Source organism: Trachypithecus francoisi, unplaced genomic scaffold (assembly GCF_009764315.1).
Source record: "Trachypithecus francoisi isolate TF-2019V2 unplaced genomic scaffold, Tfra_2.0 Lachesis_group0, whole genome shotgun sequence".
Classification (NCBI taxonomy): Eukaryota; Metazoa; Chordata; class Mammalia; order Primates; family Cercopithecidae; genus Trachypithecus; species Trachypithecus francoisi.
In genome coordinates, this window is record NW_022681453.1 from 14,516,927 (window position 1) to 14,543,885 (window position 26,959).

A 26,959-nucleotide genomic window follows, 5' to 3' on the forward strand; every position below is an offset into this window, starting at 1 on the left:
AAAGTTGGGATCGCATCCCCTAGCTGCACGCCCCGCGCGACTCAGAACGCGCCCCCGGCCCGGCCCTGACTCCCTACGGGCGAAAGCCGCGGAGCTAAAAATAACAGTCCTGCGCGCCCCCCGCAGACCGCGACCCCGACCCCTCCCCCGCCCCCTCCCCCAACTGGGCGTGGGGCGAAGCCACAGCTCCCATTTCCCCAAAAGAAAAAAAAAAAGAAAGAAAAGGCGGCGCGGGAGGGGGGCGGGGGGCGGGCCGGGGGCGGGGGCCCGGCCTATGGATGTGATTTCTCCGCTCCGAGGCAGACGGGCCGCTCCGCAGCGCTCGGCGCCCGCCCGCCGCCCGCCCGGCCTCCGGTTTTCCCTCCCTCCCTTCTGTCCCTCCCTCCCTCCCTCCTTTGCGCTGCTCGCTCGCTCGCTCGCCCGCCCTCAGCGCATGGGCCCCGCGCCGGGCCCCGGGGCCTCGGGCCGCCGGGACGCCGGGGTCCCCTAGGCCGGGGCGTGGGCGGGGCGGCCGGCCTGACGCAGCTCTGCACCCCCTACCACCACCAGGGCCGGCGGCGGCGGCTGCCCCGAGGGACGCGGCCCTAGGCGGTGGCGATGGGGACCGCCCGGATCGCACCCGGCCTGGCGCTCCTGCTCTGCTGCCCCGTGCTCAGCTCCGCGTACGCGCTGGTGAGTCCCCCGCCGCCAACACTCCAGGACAGGCTGCGGGCTTACCCTGGGTTCCGCGAGATAGGTCTAAGGCACGCAGTCTTGAGTTCCCCTAGTAGTTAGAACTTTAAGTGAGAGTCCCCTCTGATCCAGGATCCTGGGTGCCTGCTGTCTCTGGGATGTCTGGACTGTGGGTTCCAGCTGCCTGAAGCCTCCCTATTTCTGAAGCCTCGTTTGGGGTCCCAAATCTGGAAATTTGTGGTTGAGGTTTCCCCATCCTCTGCTTCTGTGAGCACCATGGCTGTTTCTCCCTGGAAGATGACAATGTGACCCAGCAGAAGGCTGGGCTTTGGCCCTGCTATGTACTCCCACAGACTTTGCTTTGGGGACCTCTGTTTTCTGCAAGTTTTGTTGCAGTCCCGGACACGGGGAATGTAGGTCTGAGGTCAGAATCATCCAGGCAGGGGGTAGGATTTAGGGGGCCCCTCCAGCCCTCACACACACACATGCACACATGTCTGGCTTCACCCAGGGTAGAAGCTGTTTCTCCAAGGAGGTGGGTGTGGTGTGGCATGGAGGAGCGATGGAGGTCCCTAAAGGAGAGACTGACCTCACAGTGCACCCCTGTAGGAGAAGCACAGCATACCCTGTGGAGAAGTGAGGAGACCCCTGGGAAGACTGTCACTCCCTGAGAGTGGGGACCTAAAAGCGGAATGGTTGGGAAGGCTAGAGGGAGAGGAGAGACAGAGACAAAGCCGGGTGGGGAGGAGAGATTCCCCCCAGCTAGAGGGGTGGACAGACCAAGAACAGCAAAGAAAAACAGGGAGAGACAGGCAAAGGCAGAGAGCTGGAGACGCAGAGTGGGCAGCACCTCCTCCTTCCGGGTCAGGGTCTGGGGGCCACTTTCTCGGAAGGGGGCTGTCTCAGACCCTCAGTCCTATTCCACAGCAATCCCATCCCCTGGGACCAGCCAGTTCCTGAGGAGGCTGTCTGCCTGTGCGCCTAACTTCAAAGCCCCTTCTCCCTGCTCCCCAGTGGGGGCATCTGCCTGCTAGAGAGTGCTGCAGTCAGGTAGCCTCCTCCTCCTAACCAGCAGCAGCTCCCTACACAGGGCAGAGCTCCAGGCGGTTCCCAGGAGCCTGGAATTCCTCCACCTTTGCGTGATGCCTGTGTAAGCCTGGGCTGTCCTTCTCCATGCCTCAGTTGCCCCATCTCTAAAAAAGAGGGCCTGGAAGAAACATCTGCCTGAGAATCCCAGCATCAGAGGCTGTCCCTTTCTCTGTGGTCCTCAGCACTTCCCACTTACCTGTGCCTACACCCTCACAATTCTGGCCCCAGCAAAGGCTCCCCACCAAAGACAGCCCCATACAAGGTCTTGTGGATGGGGAAACTGAGGTTCAGAAGAGCTCAACACCCTCTGCAGAGACACTCCAAGTACTGACAAATGCCAGGGGATAGAGCCACCACCACCCCCGCCAGAGTTTGGTGTGTGATGGTCTGAGGGGTAGACAGGGTGATGGGTGTGGGTGTCCTGAGAGTAAGTCTATGTGTCAGAGCAGGGCTCTGTGGGACTCTGGGCATAGTGTTCATCTGGGTCTGTGTGATTGTGAGTGTCTGAGTCCCCGTGTGAGTTCACAGTGAGCTTCAGTGTCTGAAGCTGTGGGTGCATGACTTGCAGGCGCAGTTGTGTGTGTTTGTGTGTGCCTTTGTGAGCGCCTGTGCACCCGGGCCTATTGTTTTCATATGTGTATTTCATAAATGCTTCTGTAGGGCTTTCTACTTGCCATTGTTCTAAGCAATTCACATACATTAGCTAGTCTAATCCTTCCAATCACCCTTGGAGGAAGGTCATTGTCCCCATTTTTAACTGGTCCGAATCACACAACCACAATGACCGTTATTTATCTCATGCCAACCCAGTGCCAAGCCCTGTACCTCTATGTGTGTATGGAGTATGGGTACCCAGAGCCCCACTGCTCTCCAGGGAAGCTGGGATATATGCAGAGAATCTTCCTGGCTTCACGCTGGCCCATGTCTGAGGGTAGAAGGAGAGATGCCAGTGCTTAGTCTGCCCAGGACCCTGTTGGGGCATGTGAGTTCACTGGCCACTCCCTGGCTTTGGGGCCAGAATATTGGGACTGAAGGGCGGGGGCAGCCTACTCACCCATCCAATATCCTATGGGCCCCCTGGACTCATCTGGGGCCAGCAAGAAGCTGGCAGCCTCCCAGCTCCCTCTCCTGAGCCCAAAGGGCTACTGCACCCCTTTAGATCTGCACCTATGCCCCTCAAGCCCACCAACCTTACCTCATTGTGGCCAGTCACCAAACCTGTATGCTATCTGCCCAGCTGGTCCCAAGACCAGGCTCGCATCTCCAGTGACCTCACATTTGGGGGCCAAAGAGCATTCCATCGGGGGGGCACTGGTTGTGGCCAGACTCAGCTGGTCCATCTTCTGCTGTACAGGAAATAGTTACCTGGGAGCCTGAGGGTCTGGGAGGGTGGAGTTTGGAGGAAGGGATGGACCCACAGATTGTGAGCAGGAGGCAAAGTGTCACTCTTGTCCTTGAGGATGCGTCCTCCTAAGGATGCATGTACACATGTGGAGGAGAAACTGCAACAAGAGAAGCTGGAGCTCAGCATGGGGCAGGCCTTGAATGTGAAGATGTGACCCCTGGGTAGGACTCACAAGAGACTGTGGTGTGGACTCACAGGCTGGGAGTGTGTGGGACCTTTTCCAGCCTGCTCCGGGGGCAGCTTGGCCATGTTGCTTGCTTTTTTTGTTGTTGCTGAGACGGAGTCTTGCTCTGTGGCCCAGGCTGGAGTGCAGTGGTGCAATCTCGGCTCACTGCAAGCTCTGCCTCCCGGGTTCATGCCATTCTCCTGCCTCAGTCTCCTAAGTAGCTGGGATTACAGGCGCCCACCACCACGCCCAGCTGTTTTTGTATTTTTAGTAGAGACGGGGTTTCACCGTGTTAGCCAGGATAGTCTCGATCTCCTGACCTCATGATCCGCCCGCCTCAGCCTCCCAAAGTGCTGCGATTACAGGCGTGAGCCACCACGCCCGGCCGGTTGCTTGCTTTTAAAGACAGGAAGAAACCAACATGTACAGAACAGTGGCTGTCCCCAGATTCTGAGCTAGAAACTGTCACAGATCTTTTTCTCATTTCATCCATTCACCCAGTGATTTCTACGGGAAAGGGCCCTGAGAGTCACACAGTGAGTCTGTGGCACAGCAGGATTTGAATCCAGATCTTTAGACCTTTGCACTGAATTCCTTCCTCCAAAGCAGCATGAGATTTGCTGCTGGCAGGAGATCCTCATATCTCACTCTGGGTTTTCTCTTTTTCTTTCTTTTTTAAAAATTAAATAATGACCGGGTGCAGTGGCTCACGTGTGTAATCCTAACACTTTGGGAGGCCGAGGCAGGTGGATCACCTGAGGTCAGGAGTTCGAGACCAGCCTGGCCAACATGGTGAAACCCCATCTCTACTAAGAATACAAAAATTAGGCAGGCGTGGTGGTACATGCCTGTCATCCCAGCTTCTTGGGAGGCTGAGGCAGGAGAATCGCTTGAACCCAGGAGACAGAGATTGCAGTGAGCTGAGATCACACCGCTGCACTCCAGCCTGGGCAACAGAGTGAGATTCTGTTAAAAAAAAAAGAAAAGAAAAGAAATCCTTTTGTTATTTTGTTATTTTTAACTTCACAACTGATATATGAATATGTTCTTATAAAAGAGTCAAACAAGTCTGTAATCCCAGCTACTTGAGAAGCTGAGGAGGGAGAATTGCTTGAGCCCAGAAGTTCAAGGCTGTAATGAGCTGTGATCACGCCACTTCACTCCAGCCTGAGTGACAGAGTGAGCCCCTGTCTCTGAAAAGAAAAAAAGAGTCAATCAATAAAAATTAAACAGAAGCCCTCCTTGATCACTCCCAAGCCCCAGTTCCCTTCTAGGGAAAACCATTTTTAGCGGTTTGGGTAGAGGGGCGTTCTCCTTCCTCTTTCTGTGTGTTTCCAAATGGTACGTTTTTGTGTACATATCAAGTAGATAGTTTCATTATTGTCTATTTGTCTGGTTGGTTGTTTTTAAATAAATGGCATCGGTTTCTAGATAGGGCTCTGCCACATACATATTTTGACATAAAGGTGTGTCTTAGAGATCTTCATTTCAGTAAACATGAATTTTTTTTTAATGCTACATAGTATTCCAAAACCTGGGACTCATTAAGTAGTCCATAGGAATGTATATTTAGATCATTTCTGCATATTTTGTGTGTATGTCTATGTGTGCGTGATTCCAGATGGTGGCAGGGAAGCTCCTTGAAATGCCCTCTGGTGTCCCCATGTGACTATTTCCTAGTAGGATATTTCTAGATTTTGTCATTGCTGGGTCTGAGAATACACACATTTTTTATTTTAATAGCATGGCCAAATAGCCCTCTGAAAGGCTTGTGCTGCTTTATACTTATACAACACCAAGACCAACCAGGAGGGCCTCTCTCCCCATGCCCACTGTCTCATAGGATGTTAGGAGGATTCTTTGTGTTTCACCTTTGCTTTGATAGGTGAAAAATGGTGTCTCTTGTCATTTTAATTTGCTGATTACCAGTGACTTCTGGGCTTTACAGTGAGAGCTTGCTCAGGGCCATTAACCATCGTGCTATGGGTTATTTGTCTTTTTCGTATTGATTTGTTGAACCTTTTTATATCACCTGCCCTTAAACACATTCACCTCAGCTCTTGAAAGGGCTTATGGACAGAGCAGTAGGAGGGGGGCCAAGCCCTCCCAGGAACTTGGGTTTTCTTCGGAATGTTTTAATGAGGCGTCAAGTAGCCTCCCCCAGATTCCTGTTGTGGGCCTTCTGGGGACACTCCCTGGTCCAGCCACCACATCAGGAAGGCAGCTATTTCAGAAGGAGAGTCCTCAGGAAAAAGAAAAGGTGGGGCGAGGGTTTTGCAGACCTCTGAAATTGTCTGCAAAATATAGTGTGACTGGGAGAAGGGCGCAAAGGTTTGCTCAGGTTTGCAGAAACATCAGAGACCTTCAAACCCTTAAAAGCCCCAACTCTGGGGCCAGTCTTATGCCTGAGGTGAGACCTAGTGGGATCCCATTCTGCTGAGCAAGCGATGGCTTAGATTAGGCCATACTGTTCTTCTGGGCCTTGATTCCTCAGCCCAGGTAGGGGCTGCTTGTGAAGATCCACCAGGTCCTAGCAGCCAACTCCGCTATCCCAGGCTCCATCCCACTGCCTGCCCCGAAGGCGGCCACGCTGGCTGGCTGGGATGAGAGGCGTCATAGTGCCTCTTCCCCCCCAGCCCCTCCCAGCCCCAAACACAGGCAGCCTGTTCAGGAAGGCCTGGCGAAGGGGAGGAAAAGTCAGCACTTGTCAGCGGTGGTGGGGCAGGACGAGGAGCCTGCTCAGGCCAGCCGGACAGAGAGAGGGCAGCAGGGGTGGGGGAGCAGTCCCAGCCAGCTGGCACAGGAGACATCCAGGGGTGCCAGCATGGGTCCCAGTAGTAGAACCTGGAGGAGGGCTGTAGGAAGGCCAGGAGGTCACGAAGGGGTCTCCTGTTAGCCAGGGTTTTCTCCTTCTGGCTGTGCTGGAAGCATCAACGGCCTTGTTCCCAACACCAGAGCCCAATTGTCCTCTACCCATTACAGCTGGGGACAAGCTGCCATCACCGGCATCACCGTCACCTTTATGTCTACCCACCTCCGCTCCTGAATCGGCTTTGGGGAGGCTGCCCTAGGAGGTCCGCAAAGGGAGACTTGTTTAATGCAGCAGCTAAAATCCAGGATTGTGGAAAGATGATACCGTGGCTAGTGCCAGGGTACCCGTGTGGCTGGGCATTTCCTCCTCTCTTTCCCTTCTTCCAGGGCTGCTGCTTCAGTGTCAAGCAGATCTTAGCTCCATCCCTGGCCCTCCTCTTTCTGTGACTCTTGGCCTCAGTGTCCCTGTCTGTAAGATGGGGATGTGGTAGAAGGTGCAGGAGGCATGCATTTTAAAGCTCCTTGCTGACCATGGGGAGGATGTGCTACAGTGGTGGGTACTGGAGCCAAGTACTGCGATGGCTGGGTTGGGGGAGTTAAGTCAGCCCTCATCAGGACCATAGGAAGAGTGTTGGGGGGATATGGGACACCTGGTATAGGGCTGGGTAGCCCATAAGTGGTGGTATGAACTAAGTAACTCCTGGCCACAGCCCAGCCCCAGTCCCTCAGTCCTTACCCCTGAGTCCCAAGATGTGCAGATCCGCTGGATCTAAGGAGATGCAAGCCTAAGTCCTGTGCACCCTGGCGCTGGGCCAAGAAGACAGGAACTCTTCAAGGGGGAGAGGGTGGGAGGGGCGGGGAGAAGGGAGTAGCAGACAAGGGGGCATGCCAGGCTGAGACGAGTTACAGCTGTCAGCATTTCCCCTTCATCCCCAGGAGATAAGGCCTCCTCAGCCAGGGCAGAGGCAGAGGAGAAGGTCCTTTTTCCTCCTAAGCTCAAGCGTGGGGGCTCTGGCAGTAACCTGGAATCCTAATGTAAGTCCAGAGTGGTTTCAGAAATGCAAGGAGCCATTGGGATATCCGTCCATCCCAAAAGCTTGCCAGGAACACCTTATCTGGCAGGTCCTCCTGTGGTCCCTGCCCTCAGTCCTCCCTGGGGCTCCATCTCCCATCTGCCCCTCACCATGGGGATGAGATAATCTCCCCCAGTCCCTGGCCTGGCTGGGAGCACCCATGTCACCAGGCAGCAGGGGTGCACATGGCGGGGGTGTGACTTGCTGCTGCTGCTGCTCACAGTATCAACAATAGCAACCAGCTTTTCCTGAGCTTCACCCCTGCACAGGCTTGTTGTGAAGTGCTTCATTTAATCTTCACAAGAGCCTTTGTTTTTTTTTTTTTTTTTTTTTGAGACGGAATTTCACTCTTGTTGCCCAAGCTGGAGTGCAGTGGCACAATCTTGGCTCACCAGAACCTCCACCTCCCGGGTTTGAGCGATTCTGCTGCCTCAACCTCCCGAGAAGGTGGGATTACAGGCATGCACCACCACGCCCGGCTAATTTTGTATTTTTCAGTAGAGATGAGCTTTCTCCATGTTGGTCAGGCTCATCTCAAACTCCTGACCTCAGGTGATCCGCCTGGTTTGGCCTCCCAAAGTGCTGGGATTACAGGTGTGAGCCACCGTACCTGGCCAACAACAGCCCTATTATTAACCCTGATTTTACAGGAAAACTGAGGCACACCGGTTAAGCAACTTTCTCAGACACGAAGCCAGTCAAGGGTGAAGGTGGGATTCACACTCTGGGGCTGGTGGCAGAATCTCCTTGAAGAGGAGGGCACAGCTGGAGAGAGGAGTGAACAGGAGTGGGGGCGTTCCAGGCATGGAGCTGTGAGCTAAGGTTTGGAGGGGTAGTGCACTTGGTGTGGGGTTGTCCTCCTCTTCTTGGGAAAGTGCTTCCTTAACTTTAATATGAGTTATTCTTGTTGCAATGACTGTGCTAACAGAGAAATAGGTCCTGAAGCTCAGGGAGGCCAGAGGTGGGGCCACCACTCCTATGGATGAATGAAGGAGTGTGGGAGCCATGCGTGCTGGAAGCACATATCTTTTCCTCTCCTGAACATCCCAACTCCAGACAAAGGGGTGTGCCTCCTCCTGGCCATGGAGAAGGTAAAGCCAACAGCAGGAGGTAGAGGCTGAGCCAATTCCTTGAGCCAGTGAGGGGTGTGTTGGTCAGGTTTCAGCGGTCAGTCTGCCAAATGGCCACGCAGTTTTCAAGCCCTGACTACCTGCCTGTAGTCTAGGCCATCAGGGGTGACCCCCAGTCATATCAGTAGGCTGGTCTGTCTGTTGGGAGGCCTGGTGAGTCAGCAAGTGTCTAGGGATGGGTGGGAGCCTCCATCAGTCACTCCAGAGCTCTCCATCAGCTAAAGAAAATACAGCACAATGGGTTTGTCTTGAGAGGGGTGGAGGTGGCAGAAGGAGGAGGATAGTGGGGAGGGGGTAAGACAACAAGATGGCAGAGGCAGTGTAGATGGTAGTTATTGGACAGGTGGTAGTATTGGTGATGGTGCTAATGTTGCCTTGGTGATGCTGGAGGTGGTGGCAGTGGTGCTGGTGATGTACCAGTGGTGATGGTGCGGATAGTGGTGATGGTGGTTATATTGATGGTTACAGTAGTGCTCATGGTGGTAATGGTGATGCCAGTGGTGGTGGTAGTAGTATACTGGGAGGGACTGGTGATGCTGGTGTTGGTGTTAGTGACAGTAATGATGGTTATTGATGGAGGTACTAGTAGCAACGATGGAAATGGTAGTGAATGGGTGCTGTAAATGGAGTGGGGTGAGCAGGAATCAGCCCCCTCAGCAGCATGGATCCCCCATGTAAGAGGCACAGGGAGAGCTTCAGGTTAGTCTTGGAGGCCCCTGGATCCTGGCAAGTCCAAGTTGTTCTCCCTTAAACCATCCAGTCATTCTGTCTACCTCTACCCCAGCCGGCTCAGCCATAGCTGTGGAAGCAAAGGGACTAGGATAGAGGAGCTTAGGCCAGCCGCCAACACGTGGGGATCTGTTCCAGCCCTTCCTGGGGTCCACAGCAGTGGTCCAGCTGAGATCTCAGGGTCCACCTCAGCCCCCAGAGACACCAGAAGCACAGGCCACCCACAGACTCAAAGGCTAAGGAGCTGCCGCCTCACTCACAGACACGCACACGCCGCCCTATGCCCAGAAATACATGTGCACGTGCAAGCTCACAAACACGTCCGGCTTGCGCCCCACACTGACGTGCTGGACAGTCTCCACGTGAGAACGCACACGGACGGGCACACACAAGTGCACGCGCCGGCCACTCGGGATGCGCCGCCACTTGCGCGCGCACGCAGAGGGACGCGCACGCGGCTCCGCTAAGTGGAACCAGCAGAACCCGAGGCCGGCGGAGCCAATTGGAGACTCCTTGGCTCTGGAAGCCATCGCTGCTGCCGCCAAGAGACGCGGTCAATTAACTTCTCCCTGCAGCCAGGCTCCCTGACCTGGCCCGCCCCATCTCCGACCCGCCTCCTTCCTCCCCTGCCTCCTCTGGGTCCTCCCGCCCTGCACAGCCACGCTCAAACTTGCAGGGCCCCGGCCCCGCCACAGCGCGTCTGAAGGATGCGGCTCTGCCCCGGAGCTGAGGAGACGTAGCCTTTTGGGAGAGGGGTGGAGGGGGTCATCTCAGGGGACATACCCCTGCCCAAGGGTCGGAGGAAACACGGCCCTGAATTAAGAGGGATGGGGCTGAGGGCTTCACAGCTCCGCCCTGGGGAGGTATCAGAGACCGCCTTAACCTCTGCGGGTCACACTCACGGGAGTGGCTGGGCTGGGCACACCAAGCTGTTCCCGGGGCGGGATGCTGCCTTTACCCCGACTCCTTTTCTCCTAAGTCAGAGGACAGAGGCTCAGACCCCTCAGCAGCCACCTGCTCAGGGGTGAGCCTCCACCCGCATATTTCATTTCCTTATAATGAGGCCAGTGAGTCCCTGTGGGTGACAGCCAGGGCCCAGGGTGTGCAGGCTGGAGGGAAGGAAAAGGACATTCCAGGCAGAGAATAGCAGGAGTGAGGGCCTGAGTGTCATCAGAACTCCGGAGTCGGCTTGGATGGAGGGAGCTCCCAGATAAGCAGTGGAATGAGAGGGACTCCCACCCACAGCCAGCACCGGAGTGCCCAGCCGAACCCAGGCCGCGTGCCAGCAGTTCCTCTATCCTTTCTTTCTTTCTCTCTCTCTCTCTCTCTCTCTCTCTCTCTCTCTCTCTCTCTCTCGGGATTGTAAGGAGGGGAGGCATTGAGGCACTCACCATTCACTGGGGACAGCATTGACTGGGGAGCTGGGCCGAGATGGAAACTGGTGACTCCCAAGGCCCCCCAGGGTGCCAGTACTTGAAGGACTCCAGGCTGGGTTTGTCTCCCCAGAGTTCACCACTCCTTATCCACCCCTCGGCCCCAACTCACGTCCCCAGCAGGCAGCCGGGATCCTATGTGGATCCATCCTGGGACATTCCATTCCAGTCCCATGTACCCCTGGGGAAAGGACTGGACAGAGAATATCAGTGACTGCAGCCTACAGGGTTACTGGCGGGCAGGCAGGAGACAGCCCCCCACCCTTTTTCCCTTCGATCAGGCAGGCCCTACCCGTCAGAGCCACAGCTTCCCATCTGTAAGGTGCGAGCTCCATAGAGCAGATTCTCCACACTCAGGGGAAACCCCACCTTCCCTCTAGAGTCAGGGCCTTTTGAAAGGGGGTAATCCCTCTGGGAAATTGGGATGTCTCTGGGACCTGCTGCTGCGCCAGAAAGTCCTGCCTGTGGTCTGACCTTCGGCTTGGCAGGTGGATGCAGATGACGTCATGACTAAAGAGGAACAGATCTTCCTGCTGCACCGTGCTCAGGCCCAGTGTGAAAAACGGCTCAAGGAGGTCCTGCAGAGGCCAGGTGGGGGTCAAAGGAAGAGGGTCTGGGGATGAGGCCAGGTGAGGGAGGGGCCAGTCGAGGGGGGACCCAGGATACAGAGCCAGGTGAAGGCTCTCTGTGGGGGTGGACTCAGGTAAAGGGGGCCAGGCCGAAGTGAGGACTGAAGTGGGGTGTGTGGTGCAAGAGTGGAGTCAGCAGGCTCGGGCATCCTTGGCTTGTCCTAAGTCTTGAGCTCAGGTCCCTGTGTTGCCCACCACCAACGCTCAAACTGATGGCTGTCGGGTTAATCTCATCAACTGAAGAGGCCCAGACCCCAACTGACTGAAGGAGAGGCGCAGCTTCCTCCCCTGACAAGCCCTTAGGGTTCTGCAGGGGTTGAGGCTGGTGCACGCCCAGAACACAAGCACACAATGACACACACACTCTGTGGCACACAGATTTTGCTCACATTCACAGAGACTCACATGGTCTCTGCAGTCACAGCCCCACCGATGCTAGCCCCAGCAGTGGCTCCCAGTCACATCGAGATCTGGGGGGTCAGGTGGGCCTCCTCACTCTGGGTCCTGAACCCAGCCCCTCTTCTTGGTTGTGAAAGCCTGGAGGGAGCCTCTCTTTGCCCCTCACCATCTACCATGGAGCCTCTCTCTTCCTGCTCTACCGGATCCTGCTACCCACATCCCCACACTGAGGCCCGAGGGTGGAGGCAGGAAAATGAGCACAGTCATTCTCATCCCAGTCCAGGCTGCCTGGACTCAGCTTCCCATCATTGCCACAGACCCGACATGTGAGGGCCAGTGGGGCCTAGCTTGGGCGGTGGCTGAAGGAATACAAGTCAGAAAATGAGGAAGACTTTATGGCTAGGAAGAAAGACCTCTCCAGCCTGGGCAACATAGTGAGATCCCATCTCTAAAAAAAAATTAAAAATTAGCCAGGTGTGGTGGTGCACACCTGTAGTCCCAGCTATAGGGGAGGCTGAGATGGGAGGATCAATTGAGCACAGGAGTTTGAGGCTGCAGTAATTCGTGATCATGTCACTGCACTCCAGGCTGGAGAGACCTTGTCCAAAAAAAAAAAAAAAAAAAATGACCTCCAGCATCTCTCCAATGAGAAGAGAGGCCAGGCTCCATCTCAGATGAGGCATCTCCAGGGCCACTGTGGAAGCTGTGAACCACATACTTGAGGGTCCAGGGCAGGGGATGGGGTGGCCTTCTCTGTCCACTCTTGACTGTACCACCTTGCTCTTGTCTTCTCACCACCAGCTTCTTTACCTGCACAGCACTCAGGCCAGACTTCATTTTCGCCATGTAACCTGTCCATTGACATCTCCACCCACTCTGTCTGCTTTCAGCGTGCGCCCCCTGGTGGGGCCTTCACTGCTGCGTGGCCTTGGCCCCCACTCCTGACTCCTGGGTGGGAGGATACCGCCTCTGTTCTGTCTTGCCCAGGTTTAGTGCTCACTCCACTAGCTGATCCTGCACTCCCATTCCAACCCTGGGGGACAGTCTCCACCTCCTCTTATTACTTCACCTGGCAAGCACTTTACACTTTGTTAAACACCTCCTCACCCATCGTCTCAGATCTCCCAACAGCCTGGGTGTCAGCAGGGCAGGAGACAACCCCCTCATTGTACAAAGGGGGAGTCTGAGGCTGAAGAGTACCCCGGGTCTCCTGTTGTAGCACAGCTGACAGCCATCATTACCACCCTGGTTTCTCCAGCCAACATAATGGAATCAGACAAGGGATGGACATCTACGTCCACATCAGGGAAGCCCAGGAAAGATAAGCCATCTGGGAAGCTCTACCCCGAGTCTGAGGAGGACAAGGAGGCACCCACTGGCAGCAGGTACCGAGGTATGTCTCTGCTTCCATGCATCCAGCTGGCATGGGCTTGGATCCGCCCACCCCCATTGCACTGTCCCTGTCATATGAGCACATGCTTCTTGGCTCTTATAGAAAGTAAAAGGCAAGGGGCTGGGAAAAGACAGAGTCTAGTGGGAAGGAAGGGGAGCTGAATGGCTCAGGCCTCAGAGAGAGATGAACAGAGAACTTGCCAGCACCACGCCAAGAGTGGACCCAGGGTTACGGCCCCATCCATGGAGAGAGAGATGACAGAGAACCCTGGGGGACAGAGAGGCAGGGAGAGATACACAAAGACAGAGAGAGAATGGCACATAGAGAAAGACAGGGAGAGGCATGGAGACAGAGATCAACAGAAACGCAGGGAGAGACAGTCATAGAGACAGAGGGGACCAGGAGGCACACACGGAAGTCTAGGGCTCAGTGTGTCAGAGGAGGTACACGGGGACACATAGTGGGGAAGGCCACAGAAATAGAGCAAGAGAGGAGGGCAGTGGCAGAGGGTGGGGCCAGAGGCAGTGGGACAAGTCGGGGAGAGGAGAAGGGAGGGAAGCAGATGAGGAGAGGTAGACACAGAGCCCAGGCTTTGGCCACAGGGCCAGTTTGAACCGGCCGGGTGGGCAGCAGATTCCAGATGGGCCACATCTGGGAGGCTGTGGTCACCCTGTGGCTCCCTGGGGACCAGAGGGAATTGTGGGCCTGGCTGGGTGGGGCTGGGAATATGGCGCCCAGGACAGAGAGCCTTTCACCAAGCCAGGGCGGGTCCAGCCATTGAGGCAGCCTTCCAGGGTGGCTGGAGAGTCCTGTGGTTGGAGCCCTACAGAGAGAGAGAAGGGGGCTGTAAGCTGGGAGTGGAATGTGGAAGATCCAGAGGCTGGGGAACCTCCAAGATCACTTAGCCTCCCTGCAGTGAGGCTGGGTCTCCAAAGTGGGATGCCACCCTACTTTGAATCCCACCATTAGCACTGAGATTTGGGGAATCGTATCTCCCCCAGCAGTGGCCGTGGGAGTCTCACAGCAGGTACTCAGGGCAGGCATTGGGTGGTGGTAGAAGCGTGGACCGATGTGGTTAATCCCAACTTCCCAATGAGGAAATGGAAATAGAAAGACCGGGAACACCTGCGTGAGGTCAGCAGCAACTTGGAGTCCAGCTGGCACTAAAAACCAGACCTCCTGCCTCCTGTCCATGGTCCCAGGGGAAGGGGCACACAGGGAGCCTCCCAGCTGAGGGAGAGTTAGTCTGGGTACTTGCTCTTCTTCAAGGACACCTGGAAAGTGGTTCCAAGAGCAGAGAGAAAGGCAAGAGGCCTGGCCTGGGGTTGAGTACTTGAAGAGGACAGGGCCCTGTGTTGTATGACCTCAGCAACTTGCCTACCTCTCTTGGCCTCTGTCAGCCCATCTGGAAAATGGGGCCAGTGCCAGTACCTGTATCCCAGAGGCCATAGTAAATTCTATGAGGCCAGTTGGGTGCAGGGCACAGAAATATATTTTCTCCAGAATGCTCCAAAGCCTGAATTTTTCTGCCTGGGGCACACCTGTCCCTGCAGGAACCAACAACCACTGATGGACCAGGCATGGTGGCTCACACCTGTAATCCCAGCACTTTGGGAGGCCCAGGTGGATGGATCACCTGAGGTCAGGAGTTTGAGACTAGCCTGACCAAGATGGAGAAACCCCATTTCTACTAAAAACACAAAATTAGCCAGGCATGGTGGCGCATGCCTGTAATCCCAGCTACTTGGGAGGCTGAGGCAGAAGAATTGCTTGAACCCAGGAGGCGGAGGTTGCAGTGAGCCGAGATCACGCCATTGCTCTCCAGCCTGAGCAACAAGAGCGAAACTCCATCTAAAAAAAAAAACACACACTGATGTATTCATCCTTCTGGGTCACTAACCATGGCCTTGACTCTCCCTTGGTATCCCCTACCCTATCTGTCTCTGGGCACAGGGCGGCCCTGCCTGCCTGAATGGGACCACATTCTGTGCTGGCCGCTGGGGGCACCAGGTGAGGTGGTGGCTGTGCCCTGTCCGGACTACATTTATGACTTCAATCACAAAGGTGAGGCCTGCTGGAAGGGGTGGGGATCAGAGGGAGGCTGAGACTTGGAGCTAGGGGTTCGGTGCCTCCAGACCTCCCTGCCTGCCCTGACCTCCCATGGACCTGCAGGCCATGCCTACCGACGCTGTGACCGCAATGGCAGCTGGGAGCTGGTGCCTGGGCACAACAGGACGTGGGCCAACTACAGCGAGTGTGTCAATTTCTCACCAATGAGACTCGTGAACGGGTGCGAGCCTTTCTCCTCCCCAATGTGACCGGGATAAATTCACTCCCACCCCACGGGTGACCCCTGACCCAGCCCTGATTCCTAACCTTGACTCCTCCAGCAACCTTACCCTGACCTCTTGCTCTTACCCTGATGCTAACCCTGGGTCCCAGGGATCTGACTGTGTCTCCCCCCCGCACAGGAGGTGTTTGACCGCCTGGGCATGATCTACACCGTGGGCTACTCCGTGTCCCTGGCGTCCCTCACAGTAGCTGTGCTCATCCTGGCCTACTTTAGGTGGGCGGGGCGAGAGGCCTCGGGACATGGTGGAGGAGGGGGTGGTGGCCGAGGTTTGATGCAACCCCTTCCCTGCACCCATCACCCCCAGCGGGTGTCCCTACCTACCGCACACAGCCCAGCTTCCTGCCCATGCCCACCTGCCATGCGTCCCCGTGCCCCCACCCACGGTGATGTCGCGCGCCCCGCAGGCGGCTGCACTGCACGCGCAACTACATCCACATGCACCTGTTCCTGTCCTTCATGCTGCGCGCCGTGAGCATCTTCGTCAAGGACGCGGTGCTCTACTCTGGCGCCACGCTCGATGAGGCTGAGCGCCTCACTGAGGAGGAGCTGCGTGCCATCGCCCAGGCGCCCCCGCCGCCTGCCACCGCCACTGCCGGCTACGTGAGTGCCCCTCCGCCTGCCCGCTCCCAGTGCCGCCACTGGCCTCTGGCCTCTTGGGGTCCCGCCCCGCCCCCCTCCAGCCCAGCCCTCCCCTCGCCCTGCCTGCCTCCTGCCAGCCCCACTAGCTTCAGCCACTGAAACCTGTCTCACAGGGTCCCTCGCAACCCTCAGCTCTGCCACCAACCCTGCTGCCAAGGGCTCAGGGTCCCACACGCCCCGTGCTGCCATCAAGACTCCTGCCTCAACCCAGTACCCCCCAGCCACTCTACCTCTTCATTTTGCCTCCTGCCCCTGACACCACACCCCACTGAGAGAGCCCCCAAGCGGAGCCTGCCCCTTCCTGGACTGTTTGGCCTGCACCACTTGTCCCCTCCCGCCGCCCCAGCCCCCCAGCCCAGCCCTGACTTCCGGGAGGCAGGCCCTGCCCTCTAACACCAGCTGGTCTCTTAGGCGGGCTGCAGGGTGGCCGTGACCTTCTTCCTTTACTTCCTGGCCACCAACTACTACTGGATTCTGGTGGAGGGGCTGTACCTGCACAGCCTCATCTTCATGGCCTTCTTCTCAGAGAAGAAGTACCTGTGGGGCTTCACAGTCTTCGGCTGGGGTACGCGGCACAGCGGGTAGTGAGGCGCCAGCAGGGGTGGGATCATGGGCGACGGAGAGGGCAGCCCCTGGGGGGAGGCGCCCACACAGCACATCCCGCCCCAAGTGGAACAGCAGGAGAGAGGCCTGCCGCCCTTCTGTGATCCTGACCCCATTCCAGGCTTGGAACAGCAGGGCTTGGCCAGGGATCAGGTTCACCTGGGGTTAGATTCACCTGAATTGAGGCTGGGCCCAGGACAGTGGAAGGAGGGACCATCAGGCCAAGATTCAACTCAGGATCAGGGTAGGATACTGGGTCAGAGGTCAGCCTGGGGCTGGAACTGGGATCTGCCCACACCATTGCCAGCCTCAGCAGGCCTGCGGGGTCCATGGCCCAGAGCCGTGGGCCCAACACCTCAGCATCACCTGGGCTTCACAGCCTCTCTGCAGAATGGGTTGCTGGAGCCGTGCACTCCTCCCAACCCCCTACAGGCTCTGGGATCCAGTTACCGATAATTGTCCATTATTGTTGGCAGCTGCAGAGCTTGGCTGGGCTCCGGGACAACTGGCCAGACTGCAGAGGGGTGGGCCGGGTGGCTGCAGCCCTCTCCGCAGTCAGCACCCAGAGGCCTGCAGGTCAACAGCCACCACCTGCCTGACCCTCGACATACATCCTGACCCTGACCTCACCGTGACAAGCCCCACAGATGGGGAGACCTGAGCCTGGTCCCAGGAACTGATGCAGGCTCTGGGGCTAGGAAGTGTCCTAGTGGGCTGGCAACATGCAGATTGGGAGTGTGTAGGATCCTGGGGCACAGGAATGTCACAGCTCTTTTCTTACCCTAAATCCAGGTCATACCCTATCCCTCCAAGGGTGGACCAGGCCTAGAGTCAACTTGGTGGTGTGCAGTCGGGGAGGACCTGGGGCTCCCTTCCCAGAGGCACAGCTCACCCAAAGATGCCATGTGCCCCTTGAGCTGGCACAGGCCAGGCCATACCGACACACCGAGGCTTCCCTGTGGCCTCTGCTTGGGACAAAAACCTCTCGCCCCATCCAGTCTCATCCATGAGGGCTGGGACCTTTCAAACCAGGTTGTGGGAGTGCTGTACTGGGGCAAAAAAAAAAAAAAAAAATGCGGAAAATAGGCTCTCTCCCCATGGGAGCTGCAAGTCCTAAGCAGTGCCCTCTGCAGAGGAAATGGACAGGGCATGATCAGTTAGTGATACCTTATTATTATATTTTACCTTGTACCCCATGTGTGTGCATATGGAGCCAAGATGGGGGCAGAGGCTGAGCTGGGTTTTGAGGGCTGGAGCCCCAAGGGGAGGCTGTTAGGGCACTACATGGCAGAGTGTGGCTCTGTCACCAAGTGGCCCAAGTGCCCAGGGTCAGGGGCTCAGGGCAATGGTGGGGTAAGCTGGGGGTCATCAAGGATGAGGGGGGATGACCTTGTGGACAGTAGCCACAGCCCTGCACACTGTCCCCCTCTGTGCCCACAGGTCTGCCCGCTGTCTTCGTGGCTGTGTGGGTCAGTGTCAGAGCTACCCTGGCCAACACCGGGTAGGTCCAGGTGGAGAAGGGGCCCAGGCAAGAAGCACCCCTGGGTCCCTTTTCTTCCAGGAAGCATGTGAGAGGGCCTCAAATGGCCCAGCCTCAGGAGTTCTCAGTCTAGCCTCGAGCCAGGAGCACCCTCAGGGTCACAGGAGGCTAGTTACAAAGATGCCTGTGAGGGTGGCCTGAGGCCTCGCCACACCCAACCCCCCTGCCCTGTGTCCTCAACAGCTAATGTCACCAAACCAAATCTGGGACTCTGTGGGCAGTCTTAGGATGGGAACAGGAGGGGTGGGAGCTAATGCCTCAACCTCCCCCAGGTGCTGGGACTTGAGCTCCGGGAACAAAAAGTGGATCATCCAGGTGCCCATCCTGGCCTCCATTGTGGTAAGCACGGGTGGGCTGCTGGCCACAGGGGAGGGTGGGATGTGTGCCTGGGCCCCCCGGAACCAGCCCCTGACAGGGACCTAGGAGGCTTTCCTGGACCCCAGTGTTAGAGCCACAGAGGCCAGAGGACCAGCTGATCCATACTCCAGCCCAGAAAGGAAAACCAAGGGCCCAAGGAGCCACCCAGAGACGCAGTGACAGAGCAGAACCTATGGCCGTGGCTGCCAGGCCTTGCCCCGCCCCGCTAGGGTGCAGCCTCCAGACGCAGCCCCCTCACCCCCACAGCTCAACTTCATCCTCTTCATCAATATCGTCCGGGTGCTCGCCACCAAGCTGCGGGAGACCAACGCTGGCCGGTGTGACACGCGGCAGCAGTACCGGTGAGCCCACCATGCCTGCTGGCTCCTCAGGGGTCCCTGAGTCCCGGTACCATGTACCCCGGGAAAGACAGTGGCCCCATGAACGAGCCTGGGGCAAGAGAAAGGACCCAGCATCTGACTCCCTGGCTGTCCTCACCCACCTGGCCTGCCCAGCAGTGATGGGAGGCCCTAGGGGCACCCCAAAGCCAGCCTGCCCACTTGTATGAGGCCCTGCACTAGAGCTGGAGTCTGTGAGGGTGGGACAAATTGAACCTCTCCTCAAAGAGTTGGTTGCAGGGAGTCTGAGGAACAGGTAGGCGGTAGGTGGCCCCAGGAAGGCTGCAGCTCAACTGAAGCCTGAGGAGTGGACTGTGGGATAGTGAGGTTCGACCTTGGAGGGGAGTGCTTGTCAGCTGAGGGCTCCACAGGTGCGAAGGGCCCAGGGACAGGAGGACTGTCATTTGAAGTCCGCTCCGGGACACCGCTGAGAACCAAGGGGCCCTATTAACACTTGGCCGGGACGGCAGCCATGCAGGTGAACTGGGTTGTTCTCCTGTGGTGACTTGAGCCCTGGGTCCCTTTGAGCTTCCGGAGCCTGGGGCTGGCAGGGTGGGGGGTGGCACGATGCTTGCTGAAGGGGAAGTAGCTTGGCCCTGACCTACCTGCCCTGCTGGCCCAGGAAGCTGCTCAAATCCACGCTGGTGCTCATGCCCCTCTTTGGCGTCCACTACATCGTCTTCATGGCCACACCATACACCGAGGTCTCAGGGACGCTCTGGCAAGTCCAGATGCACTATGAGATGCTCTTCAACTCCTTCCAGGTGCGCAATGCTGGCCCTGGCCTGGCTGAGGGTGGGAAGGGTTCCGGGGACAGGCCCTGATTCCAGACACCCCTCTTCACAGGGATTTTTTGTCGCCATCATATACTGTTTCTGCAATGGCGAGGTAAGCAGGAGACGGTGTTGGCGCAGGGCAGGGTGGGGCAGATACCCCAGAGGCTTCCTCAGGCTCATTTCTCCATTCTTCCACCCCGTTACTTCTTTGTTCCTCCAAGAACACCCCTGAGGACATACTGAAAGCAGAGAAGTCTTTCCAGATGATGCAGGCTCAGGATGTGCTAGGATGTGGGGACTCTTTGGTCACCAGACACTTGGCATAGCCAAGTGCCTTCCCAGCCTCATGGTTGAATTCTCTGACCCAGATTGGAAGACTCAGCCACCTTTGGGGCAATCTGAACCTTGTAGATTCTGGGTGTGTCAGTTGCCTACAACCAAGCACCCTGTTCTGAGGATGGGATTTCACTTGGCCTTGGAGTTTCCCAGGAGCCCCCATTCCCGTTTTCATTCCGTGCTGGGTGTCCAGGGGCAGGGATGGGGCATCGCTGGGGTTGGGAGACACACCTGACTGCCTCACCCCTACTGCCCCAAGGTACAAGCTGAGATCAAGAAATCTTGGAGCCGCTGGACACTGGCACTGGACTTCAAGCGCAAGGCACGCAGCGGGAGCAGCAGCTACAGCTATGGCCCCATGGTGTCCCACACAAGTGTGACCAACGTCGGCCCCCGTGTGGGACTGGGCCTGCCCCTCAGCCCCCGCCTACTGCCCACTGCCACCACCAATGGCCACCCTCAGCTGCCTGGCCATGCCAAGCCAGGGGCCCCAGCCCTGGAGACCCTCGAGACCACACCACCTGCCGTGGCTGCTCCCAAGGACGATGGGTTCCTCAATGGCTCCTGCTCAGGCCTGGACGAGGAGGCCTCTGGGCCTGAGCGGCCACCCGCCCTGCTACAGGAAGAGTGGGAGACAGTCATGTGACCAGGCGCTGGGGGCTGGACCTGCTGACATGGTGGATGGACAGATGGACCAAAGATGGGTGGTTGAATGGTTGCCCACTCAGAGCTGGGGCCAAGAGAAAAACAGGGAAAAAAAGAAAAAAAAAAAAAAAAAAAGGAAAAGGAAGCGGTGTGTGGCTTCCTGTAGCCCAGACTGGGGACTTGCTCCAAGAGGGCGGGGCTGGGAGCCAGAGAAAGCTGTGGGGGGAGGGCCATGAGTCATGGAGGAATCCTCAGGTCTCACTTTAGAACCGGAGGGATCAGACCTATGGTAGCATCCAGCAGAAAGGGCCCAGAGAGGCTCAAGTCTGCAGGGGTCACACAGCAGCCAAGTGGACCCATGAGGGAATCCAGCCTCAGCCTCCGTTGCCGCCAGCTGTGGAGTTGCTCTCCACACTTGTACCGAGGCCCCGTGGGGAACCAGGCTCCTCTAGGCCAACTCTTCTGACTGCTGGCCCCCATCACTGCCACCCAGGGCTGCTGGCAGATAACTCAGGTCCCTGGCCACACCCCCAAGCCTACAGCCCTGCCACAGAGTGGACCTTTCCTGGCTGTCCGGTGGCCACTCAGGGAGCCCTCCACGCAGGAGCCTTAGCATCCACCCACAACCTGACATGCCTCCGTGACTGAGGTTGCAGGAGGAGCACCAGGCCAGCAGGTGAAGGGTGGGCTGGGTCCCTGCTCTGGCTCAGGACTTGTGGGGAGCCAGGAATCTGAGCCCAGAGGGCTGGCTGGGCAGGGGCCTGCAAGGTTGGACACATCCATTCATGATGCATCTGGGACAGTCACTAAATGTCCCCACCTGATACCTACCTTCCACCTTACCCCCTGGACCCTGCCCTCTCCCACCTTGGGCCATTCGTGGGCCCCAGAGTGGCACAGAGCCCCTTGGCCCAACACCCTGAGGACTGACCCTACAGCGTGCCCACCCTAGGCTCTGGCCTGAATGAGCTTCTTGCTCTTGCTCCAGCCTGAAGACAGCCCCGCACGAGCCCCGCCCTGCCTTCCCATCTGCTCAGTCCGCCTCGTTCCTCTCCATGGACTCAGCACCCAGGAGTGCACCCCATCTCCAGCAGCCCACACACACCCCGTAGGGCATAAGGGAGGGGTCAGGAGGCCCAAGACAAAAAACTCAGGTGGGCATTAGGAGGCGTGGGTGCCTGCTGAGCAGCCTCAGGCCCAGCCCTGCCTGCCCTTCCAGATGACGGACAGGACCAAAGGCTGTCCAAGGGCCTGGTGCACCCGTAGAGCTCCATGCAATGGTTGAGGGGGTCATAGGCCAGTCTTGAAGGGCCACAGAGCCAGGCTGGGAGCCACTGGAAGTTCAAGAGAGAAAGCAACAAGGTCTGAATGTTTAAAAAGTCCCCACATCGGCCTGGCGTGGTGGCTTAAGCCTGTAATCCCAGCACCTTGGGAGGCCGAGATGGGCGGATCACGAGGTCAGGAGATCGAGACCATCCTGGCTAACACAGTGAAACCCCGTCTCTACTAAAAAACACAAAAAACTAGCTGGGCGAGGTGGCGGGCGCCTGTAGTCCCAGCTACTCGGGAGGCTGAGGCAGGAGAATGGCGTAAACCCGGGAGGCAGAGCTTGCAGTGAGCCGAGATCCAGCCACTGCACTCCAGCCTGGGCAACAGAGCGAGACTCTGCCTCAAAAAAAAAAAAAAAAAAAGGCCCCACATCAATGTGGAGACAAGAGGAGGCTGCACAGGGGTTGGAGAAGAGGTGGCCTGGCAGGAAGCAGGTGGCCAGGCAAGGAGATGGTGACAGGGAGGGCAACAAGAGTTGGCTGGGGGAAGGAGACCTCAGCAGGGCAGACCCTCACCCTCCTCCCCAGGGATGTCCAGTGCTGCTCTCCAGGGTCTGAACGGGAGGTTTCTGAAGTAATAAAGCCCATGAGGCCCATTCACCCAGAAGCATTCAGACTGGGCACCCCCCAACAGGGCTGTGGCTTCCCCCTCAGACTGGGTGCCCCCCCAGGGGGAGGTGGGCCTCTTCTCTCAGACTGGATTCCCTCTAGAACAGGGTTTGGTCTCTTCCTACAACCAGGGACCCCCCAATCCCCACCCACATCCCAGGACAGGGCTGTGTCTCCCCACTCAGTCTGAGTACCCCAAAGTCAGGGCTGAGTCTCTGTCTCAGGCAGGGTGCCCCCCAGAGCAGAGGTGCGCCTCTCCTCTACCCTACAGGGTCACCCCAAGACAGGGCTGTCGTCCCCATTAGACTTGTCACCACCTTCCCTTTAGATGGAACTCCCCTCGAGATAGGGCTGTCCTTCCCCTTTGAACTAATGCCCCCAGGACATACTGGGTACCCCCATCTCAGGTTTGGTGTCCCCAGGCCAGGGCCAGGCCTCCCACACCAGCTGGATGCCTCTAAGAGGAGGACCGCCCTCCCTTGAGGATATCTGCAGGGCAATGCCAGGCCTCCCCCTTAGGCACCATTTTTCTCCTCGGTCTGGATGTCCAGGACAGGACTGGACCTCTCACCTCAGTCCAAGTGCCCTAGGCTAGGACCAGTTCTCTTCCCTTAGACTAAAAGCCCCCAGGCCAGGGCTGGCCTCCACTCAGAGAGGCCTCAGAGCCCCACCTGGGCCATCCAGGTATTGGCAGCAGAGGTGGAGCCCTCAGCAGGCCTGGCAGGCAGGCAGGACCCTGTTTGCCTTGAGCAGGGGCTGGATCCAGGTGGTCACTTCTCCCTTCAAGGCCCCACAGCAAGGCCAAGCCACAGGGAACACGTAAACATTAGCAGAGCTGGGCGGGGTGGTCAGCAGGGAGGAGGGCACCTGGAGACCCCAACTCCTCAGTCTCCTTGGCTATAGGATCTGGTGCCTTATAGGCTGTCCCAGACTCCAAGGCAGGCCGGTACAGTGGCCAGGTCCTGCTCCCACCTGTCTTGAACACATGGACGGCCCCATCCCTCACTGGCCTGTCTCCCTCAGTCCAGGCTGCAGGAAGGATCGCCTAAGGCCCTTGGAAGGAATGGACCTCCTGGGGGTGCTCGTCCAGCCCTGGAACACAGGCCTAGCCTCAAGGGGAAGCTGAGTGGATGCAAAGCTCCCAACTCAGAATAGGGTCGAGCTCTGCCACCCCCAACCTGCCAGTCCCTGTCGAGAGCAAGGACTGAGCTGGGCCCCAAGTGCCTGGAGTGGACGGGCTGTGAGGGGCCACAATCTTCAGCCCTCCACCTGGGAGGTGGCCAGAGGGGGTGTGGACAAACAGGAAAGGGGGCCGAGTTCTCTGGAGGTTCAAGAGGGACATGACCCTGCCCCTCCCTCCCTGGGGTCTGGGAGGACACAGCCCTGCTCTGGGGGCCTGAGGGGACATGGACCTGCCCTGGGGATCTGAGAGTGCACTGTCTCTGCACGGATTGCTGGAAGAGCCGTCTGGTTGCAGGGACCCATTGTGGGGTGCTGGGGTGAGGGGGTGCAACTCCCTGTCCCTGGTGCCTCCTCAGCCAACTCCAGGAGAATGATCCCAGCCCGAGGCTGCCATGGCCAACTGAAACAAACCTTGCCTGAGAGACTGGTCCCACTGGCTGGGAGGGACAGAGGAGGAAGGGACTCCAGAGCTAGGCAGGGACCTGAGCCCTGGCTGGCTCTAGATGTGTGCTGTGTGGCTCTGGGCAAGCCACCTCCCCTCTCTGAGCCTCAACTTCTCACAGCTCAGGCCCCTGCTCAGGCGTCATGACCTGAGTGGGCTGAGGATCCTACCTTGCTCCTCAACAGGATACCAGGCCCGGACAAGGATAGGTACAGGACCCCTTCCTTCCCTCGGGCAGGTGAGAGAACCTCAGGACCGCCCCCTGTGACCGGCTCTCTCCCTCTTCAGTGCCACGGGCATGCAGGCAGTGGAGGCCAGGTGAGGGTGGATTCTTCTTACTCCAGCATTTTTAACAGGCAGGAGCAGCCTTGGCATGGACCGCACCCTGGCCTTTACCCAGAGGCCACAGTCAGACAACCTGCCCACAACAAACTCATGTCCATACATCAGCAAGAGAGAGGGGCGCGTTGGGTGTCATTCTCCATGTGCAAGCGTTTGTATGCATGCGCTGCTTGTGTATTTCTTTGTATTTGTGTACATGAGTGTCTGTGTACCTATCTGTGTCTGTGCTTGTGTACCTGTGTATGTGTGGCCATGTGTGTTTCTATGTGTGTGTCTGGATATACCTGTATGTCCATTTGTGTGTGTCTATGCGCGTGTGGTTGTATGTGTGTGTACCAGTGTGTCTATGTAGTTTTGTGTGTCTGTGTGCATTTGTATGTCTATTTGTGTATTTCTGTATGTGTGTCTATTTGTGTGTGTATATCTGTGTCTTTGTATATGTGTCTGTTATGTCTGAGTGTGTGTCTACATGTCTGTGCTGGTGTATGTATGTATGTGTATGTGTATATTTGTGTATTTATGTCTGCGTGTCTGTATATGTCTATTTATGTCTATGTGTGTATTTATGTGTATGTTTGTGTATTTGTTGTCTATTTGTGTGTCTGTGTCTGTGTATTTGTGTCTATTTGTGTGTCTGTGTATTTGGGTATATGTGTGTGTGTCTATTTGTGTCTGTGTGTTTGTGTGTGTATGTCTCTCTGTGTGTCTATTTGTGTGTGTGTGGACTCGTGGTCTAAGAACGCCGCCTGTGGGTGGAATTTGGCTCATAGACATGTTTGGTTTGGCACCCACAGTATTTTCAACATCTTGAGCCAACATTCAAAAATCAGGATATTTCACATAAAAATTCAGCTTTCCAACTTCTCTTAAAAATTCAGAAGCCCTGGCAGCCCTGGGCCTGCATTCCCATGAGGCCACGCTCCTCCCGAGCTGCACAGGGCTGGCCTCCATGCACCCTCCACAGCCTCGCCCACTTGTCTCGCCCACCAGTGTCTTGAGGATGGCTGCGTTTGTGAACCCAGTATGTGGTCACAACTGAGTGTGAACCTGGCTGTCAGGGAATGTGTGCATGAGCGGGGTGTGTGTGCATGTGTGTGAAATGTGTGCATGCATGTGCAAAGCAACTCTGCGTATGAGGCAAACCTGAGTGTGTGCGGTGCGTGTGAATGCCTGCATGTGCGGTGTGTGTGTGAAGAGTCTGCATGGGGGAACACGTGTGTAAAGGCATGGATGTGCACGTGTGTGTGCAGGGGAGTGGCCATATTTGTGACTGTGTGGAGTGTGTGGGCCACAGAGGGCTGGCATGCTCTGCACAGGGGCCCCTTCCGGTCTTTGAGGGGGAGTTGGATTCCCGGCTTCTGGCCGGGCCGCCTTGCGGGATTTATTTCTGTCTCAGTGCCCGCTGGAGGCCTGAGTAATGGGAACATTTAAAGAAAACCAGTAAATACATACAGAAGGGGCAGGCTGGCTGGGAAACTCAGCCCAGACACCCCTGCCCAGCCCACAGCTGCCAGAGCCCTGGGGCAGGCCTGAGCCCAGCGAGAAAGGAGCCCCCGCATGCAACAGCACCCCCTCGCTCTGTGGGATGCCCACGGCTACCCATGCAGGCCCCCACCACCTGGATGGATGGTCCCTGGGCAACACTGGGCATCTTGAGAGCTTGCTTGGCTCCGAGCAGTAGATGTTCAGGAGATTCAGGGGATGCCAGCTCAGGCCTGGCCCAGGGGCCAAGAGGACCTGACCCTCCAGGGGTGCCCTTTCCCAGCCAGGCTACAGGCATTCTGCCCACACACACCCTCTGCATATGCAGGCTACACCCACAGTTCAAGGAGGGAAGAGGCTGTGCTGACCTGGCAGGGCTGGGCGGGAACTTGATACCCCACCCGGACCTCACACACCTGGCAGTGCCTTGGAAGCTCCTCTCCCAGGACACGGCCCCTGCTGTTCTGGGTCTCAGGCTGACTAGACTCCACTCTGGATCGTCTCTGATGAGCAGTCACTTACAAATGACACAGACCCCACAGGAAAGGATAGGCGTGCGTCACGCAGAGGAGTGACCTGCTTTACAGAAGACCCACTGCTGGCAGGAGCCGTTTGGACCAACGCCCCGTCAGGGTCCCCATCGAGCGTCTCCTGCTGCCCCCCAGTGGCCATGGGAGGACAACGGGGAAATCACAGCTGCATGGAACTGCTCATCAGCCTGAGTGGACTCTCAGGGCCCCACGTGGTTCCCAGCCAGACGGTTATGGGGAAGCCAGGCCTTTCAACTGGTCTGAGGGAAGGGGCTTGGATCCCAGCACAGATCTGGAGACCACCTGGAAGGTCAGCTCCTCAAAGGCAGAGTCGTCGTCAGTCACAGGTGCATCCCCGGTGCCCAGCATGACGTGGGTCCTCGGGAAGCATGCTGCACTAATGGCCCACTCCCTGGGCTCCTGCGGGAGGGCAGCGCTGTAGCAAGCCCTGGGCCAGGCTCAGAGCCC

General features: G+C 57.3%; 1 protein-coding gene and 1 long non-coding RNA gene across 2 annotated transcripts; both read left to right on the top strand.

The window, feature by feature from the left end:
* Positions 1-417: 417 nt before the first annotated feature.
* Positions 418-20,721, top strand: PTH1R (parathyroid hormone 1 receptor). Its single transcript, XM_033205353.1, is given in 15 exon segments — positions 418-672; positions 10,997-11,099; positions 12,795-12,929; positions 14,883-14,993; positions 15,102-15,188; positions 15,191-15,219; positions 15,401-15,495; positions 15,687-15,882; positions 16,333-16,486; positions 17,965-18,025; positions 18,337-18,403; positions 18,689-18,783; positions 19,442-19,583; positions 19,666-19,707; positions 20,191-20,721. Coding segments are annotated over 15 exon segments (1,779 nt in total). The 5' UTR covers positions 418-597; the 3' UTR covers positions 20,578-20,721.
* A 920-nt stretch (positions 20,722-21,641) lies between these two features.
* On the top strand, positions 21,642-26,494 carry LOC117080398. Its single transcript, XR_004435815.1, has 3 exons — positions 21,642-21,730; positions 24,323-24,455; positions 26,408-26,494. It is a non-coding gene; the product is annotated as an uncharacterized LOC117080398 (long non-coding RNA).
* The last annotated feature ends 465 nt before the right edge of the window (positions 26,495-26,959 follow it).